The sequence below is a fragment of the Temnothorax nylanderi genome, unplaced genomic scaffold (assembly GCF_030848795.1).
Source record: "Temnothorax nylanderi isolate EJ_2023f unplaced genomic scaffold, tnyl_v1.0 TNYL_tig0271_pilon, whole genome shotgun sequence".
In the NCBI taxonomy this organism is placed as follows: domain Eukaryota; kingdom Metazoa; phylum Arthropoda; class Insecta; order Hymenoptera; family Formicidae; genus Temnothorax; species Temnothorax nylanderi.
Genome location: NW_027249333.1, coordinates 58,855 through 71,724, shown reverse-complemented (window position 1 = coordinate 71,724; position 12,870 = coordinate 58,855). Strand labels below are relative to the sequence as shown.

Here is a 12,870-nt window from a genome sequence, read left to right as displayed (position 1 = left end):
AACTCTTCTTTTATAAAAATTATACCATTTTAACATAACATATAATTCTTTTGCATAAATTTTTGCAATAACAAGAATTTAAAAAATAATTTTCGCACTGTTTTTTTAATAAAAAGTAAAGTTTGAGAAAATAAAAAAACTTATTTACGTATAACCATATATAAATGTAATAATTATATATAAAATATGATTGTATATGATTATATATATATAGAAAATTGTATAATGTAATCTTGATTTTACTTGAAAAAAACAATGCAAAAGTTATTTTTCTAAATATTATTCAGTTATTCTTCTTATTATTTTTCCTATAGTTATACGGATAGAGATTATATAAGAGAAAAAAAAACATATATAGATATATTTTATAGATAATTATATATATTTATATTTTTTTTGGTGAAAAATTTTTTACCAAAGAATTATTTGTAAAACTTTGAAATTTAATAATATGCTCATAAGTAAATACAAGATTGAAATTATTGAATTTCCATATTAATTGGGCATGCAGTTGTCTGTTGTCTTTTTATTTACCATTTCTATTTGCGTGTTTTTTTTTCAATAGTGTAACGACTGATCGTTTGCATATGAAGAAGTATGTGGTGATTACGCTTTTTGTCATTTATTGTCACATATTTAACTCATTTTACATGAGACAAGCACGTTTGTATTAAAAAGGAATCGTTTTTTTATAATACTAACGATATATTATTCATTACTAAAATGTCTTTGACAAATCTATAAGTTAAAAAAAGGGCATAAATAAATTAGAGCCGACTTGCTAAAAAAAAAAATTAGATGTTATATAAAAGTGTGAGCTAAAAGAAACTTCGTTCTACTATAAACTTATAGTAAACGCTTTTTTATCACTGTTCTTTTTATATATTGCAGATAGAATGTCCGTATCTCAGGTCATACAGTCGTATGGAGTCATAAATGGACTTGCACGAGATGATAAGGTACGATATTTATTTAAAAAGAAAAACGTACGATTCAGTTGCCGTTCATACATTTTTTTCTTTACGCAAATAAACGAATAGTAACTCTGACAGATTTATCGGACTTTGCAACTATAATATCCTCATTGTTTGGTTCAGTTAAGATTCCATCCATCATATTTTATGCGTTCATTAATTTCACCAGGCGCTGATACCGCGTAAACGATAACTTCGCTAGGGAAGTAAGTATTAATCGTCATTTTTCTGATTATAAAATATCATTTTTATTTTGTCATATACAGGGTGTCCGGTAATTACCGCGTCGCTTCTCGTGAGCAGGTAGAGCGGGTTATTAATATAAACTGAATAGAAAATTTTTTTATTCTGTTTTGTTTCTCAAATAATCAATGGGAAATTAATTAATATAAAGATCCGCGAATCAGTGTGTGTCCATGTGACTCGATAAGAGGCAGCCCAGCGTTTACGGTTGCTAGACGTGCAGCGAGGCATTAGGACGAGCACTCTGTAAGGCTCTCCGCACAAGAATATTTGTAACACGTCATGTTACATTAAGTGCTGATTATATTTATATTTAGACCCACACGTAAATTTGGACTTAGGTCACCGCACAAGGAAACACGTAATGTAAAAAAAGTGTGTTACGTTACATTTTTATTTGTTCGTTAATTGACCTGAGGCTAAATTTATGTACTCAAGTCTGTATGCATCACACGCTTAGAACATATATATTTTGAAGGGGAATGAAGGATCGAGCCTGTGTTCAAGTTGAGTGCGAGAGAGAACGACGTTTTTTAAGGAAAGAGAAAGATAGATTGAGTGCGTTCCGGCAAGACACCGCTACTGAAGCGCTACAGCTTTTTCAAGCTTTTTTGCTATATATATTTTGTAGCGCTATTACTACGTTTACGCGAGCGTTACTTCTGTAGTAACTTACGATAATTCCTTCGCGTAAACGGGATTTTCCTTCGCGTAAACGGGATTTTGTAGTAACTTACGATAATTTACTCCGCGTAAATGAGTGAATTATCGTAAGTTACTACAGAAGTAACGCTCGCGTAAACGTATTCAGGTAGCAGAGTGACGTCAAATGTATTAATTCCGTCTTAATGACGTTAGAGGACGTCATTAAGACGTCTTTACAAGTCATCTTCCTACCTGGATAGTAATAGTTAGCGTTACTGATTATTGGCTATCTGTGTAGCGCTACGGTAGCGCTTCAGTAGCGGTGTCTTGCCGGAATGGACTCATTAGTAATAACCTTTCGTCCGCAATGCGCAAGAGCGGGTAGTGCGGTGAGCGGGACGTCATCTCTACGCTTGCATATTGCGAGCAAAGGTTATCAATCTAGCTTTCTCTCTCGCACCCAACTTGGATACAGATCTTTTATTCCATGGGAAGCATAGGTCTTTCCTCTTCCAGGTATATATGTTTTAAGATTACATTCACGTAACAGTTGTTTTTCTCCCAATGCTCTTCGCCGTGCGAATCTTCATTAATTAATTATTAATTAATTTCTCATTAATTATTGAGAAACTTTCAAAACAGTAAAGGACTTTTTTATTAAGTTTAACCCGCTCTACCTGCCTACGAGAGGTAACACAGTAATTATCGGACACTCTGTATATAATCCATAAGTCTAATATATCAGACGGCACAGAATCTTTCCAGTACAGAATTTTATCTTGTAGACTTCGTGTGATTGCATAATTAGACTCGGAAATTATATTACAAGCACGCACGCGATAATAATAAGTTTTACTATCTAATTTAAAAGATTATATAAGTTTTTCGTAGCAGATTCTGACACGGGATTTGTATGTGCGTCAGTAAAAATATAAAAATGTAGCTTGCTTTTGATTTGTTACATTGGGAACTTTCAGCAACCGTTACAAGTCGACACAAGCATCGTTCTATCTTTCTTTTTTGGTAATGAGTAACAAAGATAAAACGATACTTGTGTCGCTTGCTGGAAAGCTCCCTGTAATAACATATTGCAAATCGTAGATATATTGTAGATGTATGGAATGCTACAGTTCGAACAAGATTCAAAATTACAATACATTATAATACGTAATTATGAAATTATGTGTTGGATTATTCATTAGGAAATTCCGGTTTTCTATAGAATCTTATGCACTAGCAATGTCATCCATCATAAAAATAATGTTTATATCGGTTAAAAAATCGAATGTAGATTAATTTTTTTAACGATTACCGAGATAAGCATATTATTCAAGGTTGTATCATAATAAATTTCAAGATTACATTTACATGTTGTTTACATATTATTTACGTTACGTTTACGCAAACCTTTTTCATGTAGGCCATTTAAGCAAATTATTATAAACTGACTAATTAATTAATTAATTTTTTAAATTGTATTTTTTACACACACACACACACAGACAGTCTTAAAAAAATAAAAAATAGTTTTAGATTTAAATAAGCTAAATTAGATGCATTTCAGTTATAATTTTAATTTATTTATTAATTAACTATACGGTGATATAAAAGATACATGATACTAATATAGAAATATTATTGTTTACGCTGATCTGATCTGTTAATTTTTCGTGGAATGTTAAAAATTATGCCCAAATTAAATAATAGTGACTAAAAATAAAATTGCAAACAAAATATATTTCCGACATTTCTGACGAAATACGAATGTTTGATGATCCATGGATTATTCATTGTTTGATTGAGTTTGACACGCTAAACATAATATAGTTACATACAAAGCATTACAAGCATACATTGTATACATGTAGATGTAAATAGGGGAGACCGGGGCTCGTTGGCACTGTTTTCACAATTTCGGCATTTGAGTTTTTAAACAACTAATTATCATGATTAAACAGTACTAATATGATAGAGAGAACCTTTCTCTACATTTTTATGGCAGGAACGTTCCTGTATACTGTATAGTTTCTTTGTAATAAGTGAAATACGAACATGCTGCATTGTAGCCAACTTGCCCCGATAGTAGGGTAAGTTGGCTATGCGACAAAAGTCCATGTTAAATTAATGAAAACGTAATAGAAACACAAAACGGGTAACAAATATGTACTTCTTGATAAAGATTGTATATTTTAAAGTTATATTTTGTAATAATCGAATAGCAAAATGCTGTTGCAGAAAAACAATTGTAAACTATTTTAGATGTAGCTTTCTTCAACATAAAAATATTAATATAAATATATATCTAGCTTCTATCAGCATTGTAGGTAGCAAATCACATACATAGGTCTCACGCGCGCGGCAACAAGTCAAGCTAAGCGTGCCTTGATATGAGCCAACATACCCCATCCCTACGTTTGATTTCAGTCATTTTATTACAATAAATTACGGTTGTTCCTCAAAATAACATGTCGTATAGTAACAGAAACGTTTCTTTTAACTAATGATACGTCACTTTGATTTACTTCTCAAGCTGAAGAACATTAATACGATATTTTGAAACGCTCGAAAATTTACTTGCCACCTCTTGACTTAGACTTTTCTCTTTTTCTATTGTAAATATTGTAATACTTGTTTGATTTAAATAAAACTTTAGGAAAAGTACCTATGTCATAAAAGAGATATTTTGTGATAACTTTTCCATTGTTTTTTTCGCTATAAATACATAAAAGGAACGCATTGCCAACTCTTGCCTCTTGTGCCAACGAGCCCCGGTCTCCCCTACACAATCCTGATATTATTTGCCACCTTTGATAACCATCATTAACATATACGAGGTAGACAATGTCATTTTAAATTCACTTAAAATTGGTGTCATTTTTAGCCTTTTAACACCTAAAGCATGTATACACAAATGAATATTAATTTGTTGCAGGAAATGAATCAATCGACGAGATATGCATCGGCTAGTGAAACTGGTCTTAATGGTAATTCTCTGTCAATATATTCACAAAACTTTTTTTCACTTTTTTTTAATCTATCGATCTCACCTTTGGCAATCGTCCACACATTAGCGCATTATTGTTATCGTTACTTAGCTCGCTTACAAACAACAAGACAATTATTTTTAAGTTAAATTTTACCTATGAGCTCAGCATTATTATACGTTTTTTTTTCTTCTTTTCTATTAATAGCCCTGGAGGTAAAGGCCAAAATTGGACATGATTTTATTAAACTTGGAAAGCCATTTTTTCTCTTATTTTAGTGCTGAAAATGACGAAATGCAGAGTCTGGCTGCGGCCTCTTCCGGGACGGCGGGCGCCGGGACGCCGTCGATCTTGTCGATAAAAATGAACACATCGGAATGATTTTGTTAAAGCTGAGACTTTTTATGTACAATGTTTAGTTAATAAATAACAATATTCACAGAGTCTGGCAGCTGTCAGCCGGGACGGCATGAGTCTGGCGACCCTCTGAACATGTAATGAAAAGTGATCCTCTCAGGAATCATTTTATTAAACCTGAAATTTGACGTGGTGGTCAATTATACAGTTTGAAAATGAAAAAAAAAGTTGTATATATTTGATTCTCTCGGGTGATAGTTTTTTTTAGTCTGGCAAAGCCTTTGTCCCGCAAAGCGGCTGCCAGACGACTTTTTTTTTCATTTTCAAACTGTATAATTGACCACCACGTCAAATTTCAGGTTTAATAAAATGATTCCTGAGAGGATCACTTTTCATTACACGTTCAGAGGGTCGCCAGACTCATGCCGTCCCGGCTGACAGCTGCCAGACTCTGTGAATATTGTTATTTATTAACTAAACATTGTACATAAAAAGTCTCAGCTTTAACAAAATCATTCCGATGTGTTCATTTTTATCGACAAGATCGACGGCGTCCCGACGCCACAGTGGGGCCGATTCCCGAAAGCTGGCCAAAAGTCGAAAAATGAAGTTTTAATTTATGGGATTTGAAGTACATAGATGTATAGAGTAATGTTCAAAGAATATGTAACGGCCCTTTATAAGGGCTAATTAAGTATACATGGCAGGTATAAGCCAGTACAAAAAGGACCTTCGCACGAGTAACAGCTCGAGCGTCCGAGCTCATGTTCAAGCGTCATATTCAAAAATTCGTAGAAAATCGTAAAGTTGATCTTTTTTAATTCTACAAAATGGATGTTTTAAATGGAAAAATGTAGTTTATTATCGTATTTGTCAAAAATTATAACAAATAAATATAAATTAACAGTAACGCAATGTTTGAAGTGTAAAATAATGAAAATTTGTGTGCAATCGTTTCAGAAAAATAGAGAAAAGTTAAAAGTCCCACGGATTCCCGCAGTAAAACAAATTTTAAATTAAAGTTTATATTATTATGTAACAAAATTTGTAAAAATTAGCTGCTACTAGCTGCTACTTTGTTTTTAATGTACATTTGTATTTAAAACCTTCCAAATTCGCATAAACTTATTAACGCCTATGCTTAAACCACTAACAACATAGTAAAACTAATAATTGAAAATAGAACATGACCTTTAACTATGTAAATTGGAATACAACAATTGTTTAAACAATAATTGTTTAAACAAATTACTGCAAAATAAATTTTTTATAAATCTGACAGCGGCAATAGATTCAACGGGAAAAATAATAGAATGTTAAAAAAGTGTGTGTGTGTGTGTGTGTGTGTGTGTGTGTGTGCGCGCGCGCGCGCGCGTTCGTTGAAGTAGTAGCTGTTGTGTTAAATACAATATATAAATTCAAAAAGAATGTTAAACGGTGTAGTCCAGCCCGGGCACGGTGACCGTGGAATGTCCTAGAAAAATTCCGAAATGATGACGTAGAAAAAGAGAAAGTTTCTAAGATAGAACAAAAACGATGGAAGATCTTTTCTTGCGCTTGCTAGCGTCATCAGATCCGTATATATCAAGTTTAAGGAAATTGCCACAAAAGAAATTAAAATCCTTATATCCGGAAACAGTTGAATTGCTTACTTCACCATCACTTTATGCGTCCAGTGCTGATTCTATCTCTTCTTTTTCGATATCATCAGATTCTTCAGGTTTAGATACAGATAATTCAACTGATGATGAAAACTAATTTGTATGTAAATTTTATGTAAATATTAGGTACTTGTATGTAACTATTTGTATGGAAATATTAGATTAATATTTTTGTAAACACAAATTTATTTTTTACATTCGGCTTTGTATTGTACTTCTTAATTTATTTGTCACAAGTTTTTTCATAAAATAAATAAAAATTATGGATTTTAGAAATTTTGTATTCGTCATTTTACATCTGCCATTCATTTTGTTTCCAGATTCGTTATTTGCGACCCCGAAAACCTATAAATTCCACGTTTCACATAAATTAAATAAAAATAACGGTTTATAGATATGCTTTTTAGTATTTCGTAGCCGCCATTTTTTTTTAATTTTGACTTGAAATTCGTTATCAGCGACCCCAAAACCCCTATATACCAAGTTTCAAGTAAATATCTTAATTTTTCGACTTTTGGCCAGCTTTTCGGGAATCGGCCCCACTGTGCGACGCCCGCCGCGCGCCGTCTCGGAAGGCCGCAGCCAGACTCTGGATTTCGTCATTTTCAGCACTAAAATAAGAGAAAAAATGGCTTTTCAAGTTTAATAAAATTACTGACCGATTTTGGCCTCTACCTCCCGGGCTATAAGCAATCATTAAGCAATCACTTTTCGCAAATTATATTTTTACGTAAAACATAAATATTAATTTATAACTGACCAATAATAATTCATGTTATATATAAACTATTTGAATATTTATAGGACCGGATCAGGTACTACCTACGGATGAGGATGTCACGTGTAACGCCGACGGCAGAGTTCGAATAAAGTTAGACAGCAATGGACCGAATTCATACACACCCGTATCAATCCCTGGAGTTTTCACCAAAACAGCAAAGCTCTATCCTGATCATATCGCGTTGGTGTCTAAACTCGATGTCAACGGCCAAAGAACCATGTATACCTTCCAGTATGTATTTAAAAAATTACAAGATTTTTTGTTTTCTTTATTATCGTAACAAGTGTAATGTAGGTAACTGGCAAAACCTTTTATTTCTCTCACTTATGGTTTTTGCGAAGTACAAAAATCGTTTTCGTATAAGCTCTTTCTTCTCGATCTGATTTGCAGATAGATTCGATGAGTCCAGCAACTACATTTATCACGATAAATTGATACGATCAACCTTGTACAACTTTGTATTAATTTGTATTACAGAGAATACGAGTCTACCGTAAGAGTCGTCGCAAAAGCGTTTCTGAAGCTAGGTCTGGAGCGGCATCACAGTGTCTGCATAATAGGATTCAATAGTCCGGAATGGTTCATTGCCGATCTCGCGGCTATATACGCCGGGTAAAAGATCCGAACTGTTTTATGTCTAAATGAGCGTCGCGTTATAATTTACACATGCTATTATACATATTGCTTATACGATAATGACAAACGATATGTTTTTAACAATGTGTACTTTTACTTTTCCAATTTTTAGATAATAAATAGATCATCATTCTTTTTTAGTGGACTCGCTACAGGAATTTATACCACAAATTCTCCAGAGGCGTGCCAATATTGCGCTGAGCACAGTCGGGCCAATATAATAGTCGTTGAAGATAACAAACAATTGCAGAAAATCTTGCAAATAAGACACAACTTGCCCCATTTGAAAGCAATTGTTCAATACAACGGCGTATCCACCGAAAATGATGTTTTGAGCGTAAATTAACTGCTATATATTACTCGTCTAATATTTCTTTTTATTTAATATACACGACTTATTATTATTTATTGCTTCTCAGTGGGACGATTTATTGAACATAGGTAAGAAGGAATCAGAGGATAAATTATTATCTGTGTTAAAGACGATTGGGGCAAACGAATGTTGCGTTTTAGTGTACACGGTACGTTGAATTTGATTTAATGAATCATAATTCATTAAATCGCGACTGCCTTGATATTTAATATATATTTTCTTAATTTGCAATATCATCTTTACAGTCAGGAACAGTCGGAAATCCAAAAGCTGTAATGTTAAGCCATGATAATATATTGTACGACTTACGGATGTTAATAATGATATTACAAGTGAGAGAAAAGTCAGAATTTATAGTTAGCTATTTGCCATTATCTCACGTTGCAGCACAGGTGAGATTTTTCGAATAATACATTTCATGTATCTGTACTTTAGAGATAAAGAATCGTATTTCCATTATTATAAATTCAGAGAAAACAAGGTTTAAAGTTTTAAATAGGGAAATGATATATATATTTTTTAATATAAACCAAAAGTAGCGCCTTGGTTTATTAAGTCTTAAAGTAACTTAACTGACATGTTTAATAGTACAACTGCCAATAACACGCTGTACCTGGTTTAAAAATTAGGCACTATAAAAATTTTCAATGCGACTTTTTTTAAATATTGTATCTCAAAAATTAGTAATAATATAGACTTGAGACGCTTTATCATCATACAATTTAAACTCCTGTTATATTGAAAAATGTATTAATTCCATTTTGACAAAAACTGGAGATACGATTCTTTACCTCTAAACTCTAAAGTACAGATATGTACAGATATGTATGTACCTTAAATAAAAATATTTTAATGACATTACAATTAATGTCAATTTGCACGTATATAAATTGCATCTAAATATTTTTTACAATAATTGAAAAAATTAATTTATAATAGTTTTTATTAATTCTAGCTAATTGATATCATGGCAAACATTACGTTAGCGACCACAGTATACTTTGCGGATCCGGGTGCGTTAAAGGGTACATTAATAAATACATTACTTGTAGCGCAACCGACTATTTTCCTAGGGGTGCCCAGAGTGTGGGAAAAGATATACGAGAAGATGCAAGAGAAAGCGCGCAGTAACGGCGCAATAAAAACCTGGATTGCTAAATGGGCAAAAGCGCAAGGTCTTCATTATTACACGAATAAGATGAATGGCGTAGATTATAAACATTGGGGCTACGTCTTTGCGAAATGGCTTGTTTTCGACAAAGTAAAGGCAGCATTGGGTTTGAATAGATGTCGAGTATTCGCTACCGCAGCAGCTCCTATAAATGTTGACATTAAACGATATTTCCTGAGCTTAGACATCCCTCTATTAGAGGCGTATGGAATGTCTGAGTGTAGCGGGGCTCATACAATAATCAGTCCTAAAGAATATAGGTAAATTATATCTTTATGCTTTTATTCTTTGTATTGAATTTACAGTAAAGATATTTACTTTTAAAATACGTTGTTTATAATAAATAAATGTTATTGTCATTCTCATTTGTAGCATGGAAGGTGTAGGAAGACCTTTGACTGGAGTGTATACAAAATTAGACAATATAGATGAACATGGTGAGGGAGAAGTTTGTATGGGTGGACGACATGTATTCATGGGTTACTTAAATGAGCCGGAGAAAACCGCAGAAGCCAAAGATAAAAACGGCTGGTTACATAGCGGTGATCTCGGCAAATTCAATTCGAACGGGATTTTGTCTATAACTGGTAAACATTTATTTTATGCCTATTAAGGACGTTCTCCGGTCCTTATACTAGAGAAAATCGATTTTCTTAGGATTTTCTTGAAACTGTGAATATACGTTAATTTAGGTGTGCTTTATGCGTGGTATAAATTTCAGTACCTCTTCCGGTATAAAAAATAAAGATACTGAGCCTCAAAGTTTCAAAAAAAAATTTAATTTTAATTTTTTTTTAGTTTTGGCATTTTTTCCTTATAGAACTCGACGAGAAGAGCAACTTTGGTCCTCTTGGCCAACCTCGTATCTCTTACCGTTTGGCCTGAAAAACCTTTTCATTAGTAAAAGTTGAAACTTTGAGGCTCAGTATCTTTATTTTTTATACCGGAAGAGGTACTGAAATTTATACCACGCATAAAGCACACCTAAATTAACGTATATTCACAGTTTCAAGAAAATCCTAAGAAAATCGATTTTCTCTAGTATAAGGACCGGAGAACGTCCTTAACAATCGTCATTATGTGACAATACTTGTAAAAAATAATCACATGTGTGTGTTATGTCAGCGAATATGATATATATATTTTTTACGTATTCGCAGGTAGAATAAAAGAACTTATAATCACAAGTGGAGGGGAAAATGTAGCACCATACAATATAGAGCAGATGATATTAACGGAATTACCGTATTTAAGTAACGCCATAGTGATCGGAGATAAAAGGAAATATTTAACGGTCCTTGTCACGCTTAAGGTACATTGTGAAAGGACAAGAATACAGATGCAAATTTAAATCTCTAAATATCCAAGTTATTATTATTATTATTATTTTTTCAGAGTAATATGAATGAAGAGACTGGTGAGCCGTTAGATACGCTGAATTCAGAAGTGTTAAAATGGGCGAAGTCTCTTGGTAGCAGTGCCAAAACAGTTACAGAAGTTATAAGCTCTCGTGATTCAGCCGTAAGTCAGATATATTAAAAGAATTATTTTAAATTGTGTAAATAGTAATTATTTTGCTTTGTTTGGTCTGGATCTTCAAATACTACAAAATGCTATACATATATCACAAAATGTTTTCTTGTTTTTTTAGATATACGAGGAAATCGAGGAGGCAATCAAGAGAGCAAATACGCAAGCTATAAGTAATGCTCAAAAAGTACAGAAATTCGAAATTCTTCCTCATGACTTTTCGATTCCCACCGGTGAATTAGGACCCACGTTAAAGCTCAAGAAGAACGTAGTTCAGAAGATGTATGCTGATTTGATAGATAAGATGTATGAATGAGACTACCGTGTATTGCTGTCATGATAAGGGGCATTGTTATAGAATTTTTATACCAGTTTTATATTAATGCACTGAAAAAAAAATCTAATTGGACGTCTAGTGGAAGATGAACGAACCAAATTCTTCCAATTAATGCAACTAGAATTCTAGTTATGCAACCAGAATTCTTATTAATTCAACCAGATTCTGGTAGATTTAACCAGTATTTTCTGGTGGAAAATAAACGAACGGATTTTTTTTCAGTGTGTCCGCGGACATGCCAAACATCTAATATTTTATAAGCAAGATGTATTTGTAATATTCAGGTATGGGTAAAGTTCAGAAAATAAACTATACTCCGTCCAACGAGAGATCATGGTTCATTCTGCGCATAGGCGAGCAAAGTGGGGGTAAAGTCCTTAGAGCGTGGCGTACCGTATACGTAAATAGATGTTCTGTGGGTAGAGACCTGCGCGAAACGGATGAGTTTTCGTACGATCCAACCATCTCTCGTTGGACGGAGTATACATTGAATCTATAGGTCCACAGTAAGAGTTTCTTACTGTGGATCTTGGATAAATCTTACTTATATACAATAGATATATTATATAAGTATTTTTGAAATGTATATGAGGGAATAACATTTGGTATCAGGGCACACAATGATCGCAACATACATATGTACAATAATTAAGTTAGTAATTCATACATTCTATTGTTATTATCAATATACTTCAAATTTGTAATTATATTTAAATAAAATATGACATAGATTATATCTTTTTCTTAAATGTTACGAAGAACATATATTTCAAAAATTATAACGTCATTAAAAATCTGTATTTCATGATACACACACATACATGCGCGCACGCGCGCGATATTCACAAGAAAAAGATATAATCTATCTTAATAGAAATATATATAGAATATGTTGATGAAAATTCAGCAGTCTAAAAACAAAATTATATTTTCTATCTACCAAGGTAAAATCCTTTTTGCACAATAAAAATATTTTTCCCAATTTGTATTAACCCTTAAATGCCACACCTCTCAAGAATCTCGTAAATGACACATGGGGTCTAAAAGACCCCAGCATGAAAAATGTCTTCTTACTTATTGATTTTTTGATATTTAGTTATGAAAATTATTTTCAATGTTGTTCAAGGCTTAGAAAAGAGAATAAAATGCTTATATTGTTAAAATTTCAATTTCAACAT

The 12,870-nt window shown here is 32.7% G+C and overlaps 1 protein-coding gene across 1 annotated transcript in view; it reads left to right on the top strand.

Annotated features, from left to right (window-relative positions):
* Positions 1-12,674, top strand: part of Bgm (acyl-CoA synthetase bubblegum family member 1) — a 28,233-nt gene extending 15,559 nt beyond the window's left edge. The window contains exons 2-13 of the mRNA XM_071718951.1: positions 892-959; positions 4,795-4,846; positions 7,669-7,876; positions 8,123-8,257; positions 8,423-8,618; positions 8,701-8,802; positions 8,900-9,046; positions 9,610-10,085; positions 10,198-10,412; positions 10,986-11,137; positions 11,221-11,346; positions 11,477-12,674. Of these exons, the coding sequence (XP_071575052.1) occupies positions 897-959; positions 4,795-4,846; positions 7,669-7,876; positions 8,123-8,257; positions 8,423-8,618; positions 8,701-8,802; positions 8,900-9,046; positions 9,610-10,085; positions 10,198-10,412; positions 10,986-11,137; positions 11,221-11,346; positions 11,477-11,671 (2,067 nt within the window). The 5' untranslated portion in view covers positions 892-896 and the 3' untranslated portion in view covers positions 11,672-12,674. The remainder of the gene's footprint in view (positions 1-891; positions 960-4,794; positions 4,847-7,668; positions 7,877-8,122; positions 8,258-8,422; positions 8,619-8,700; positions 8,803-8,899; positions 9,047-9,609; positions 10,086-10,197; positions 10,413-10,985; positions 11,138-11,220; positions 11,347-11,476) is intronic.
* Positions 12,675-12,870: the final 196 nt, after the last annotated feature.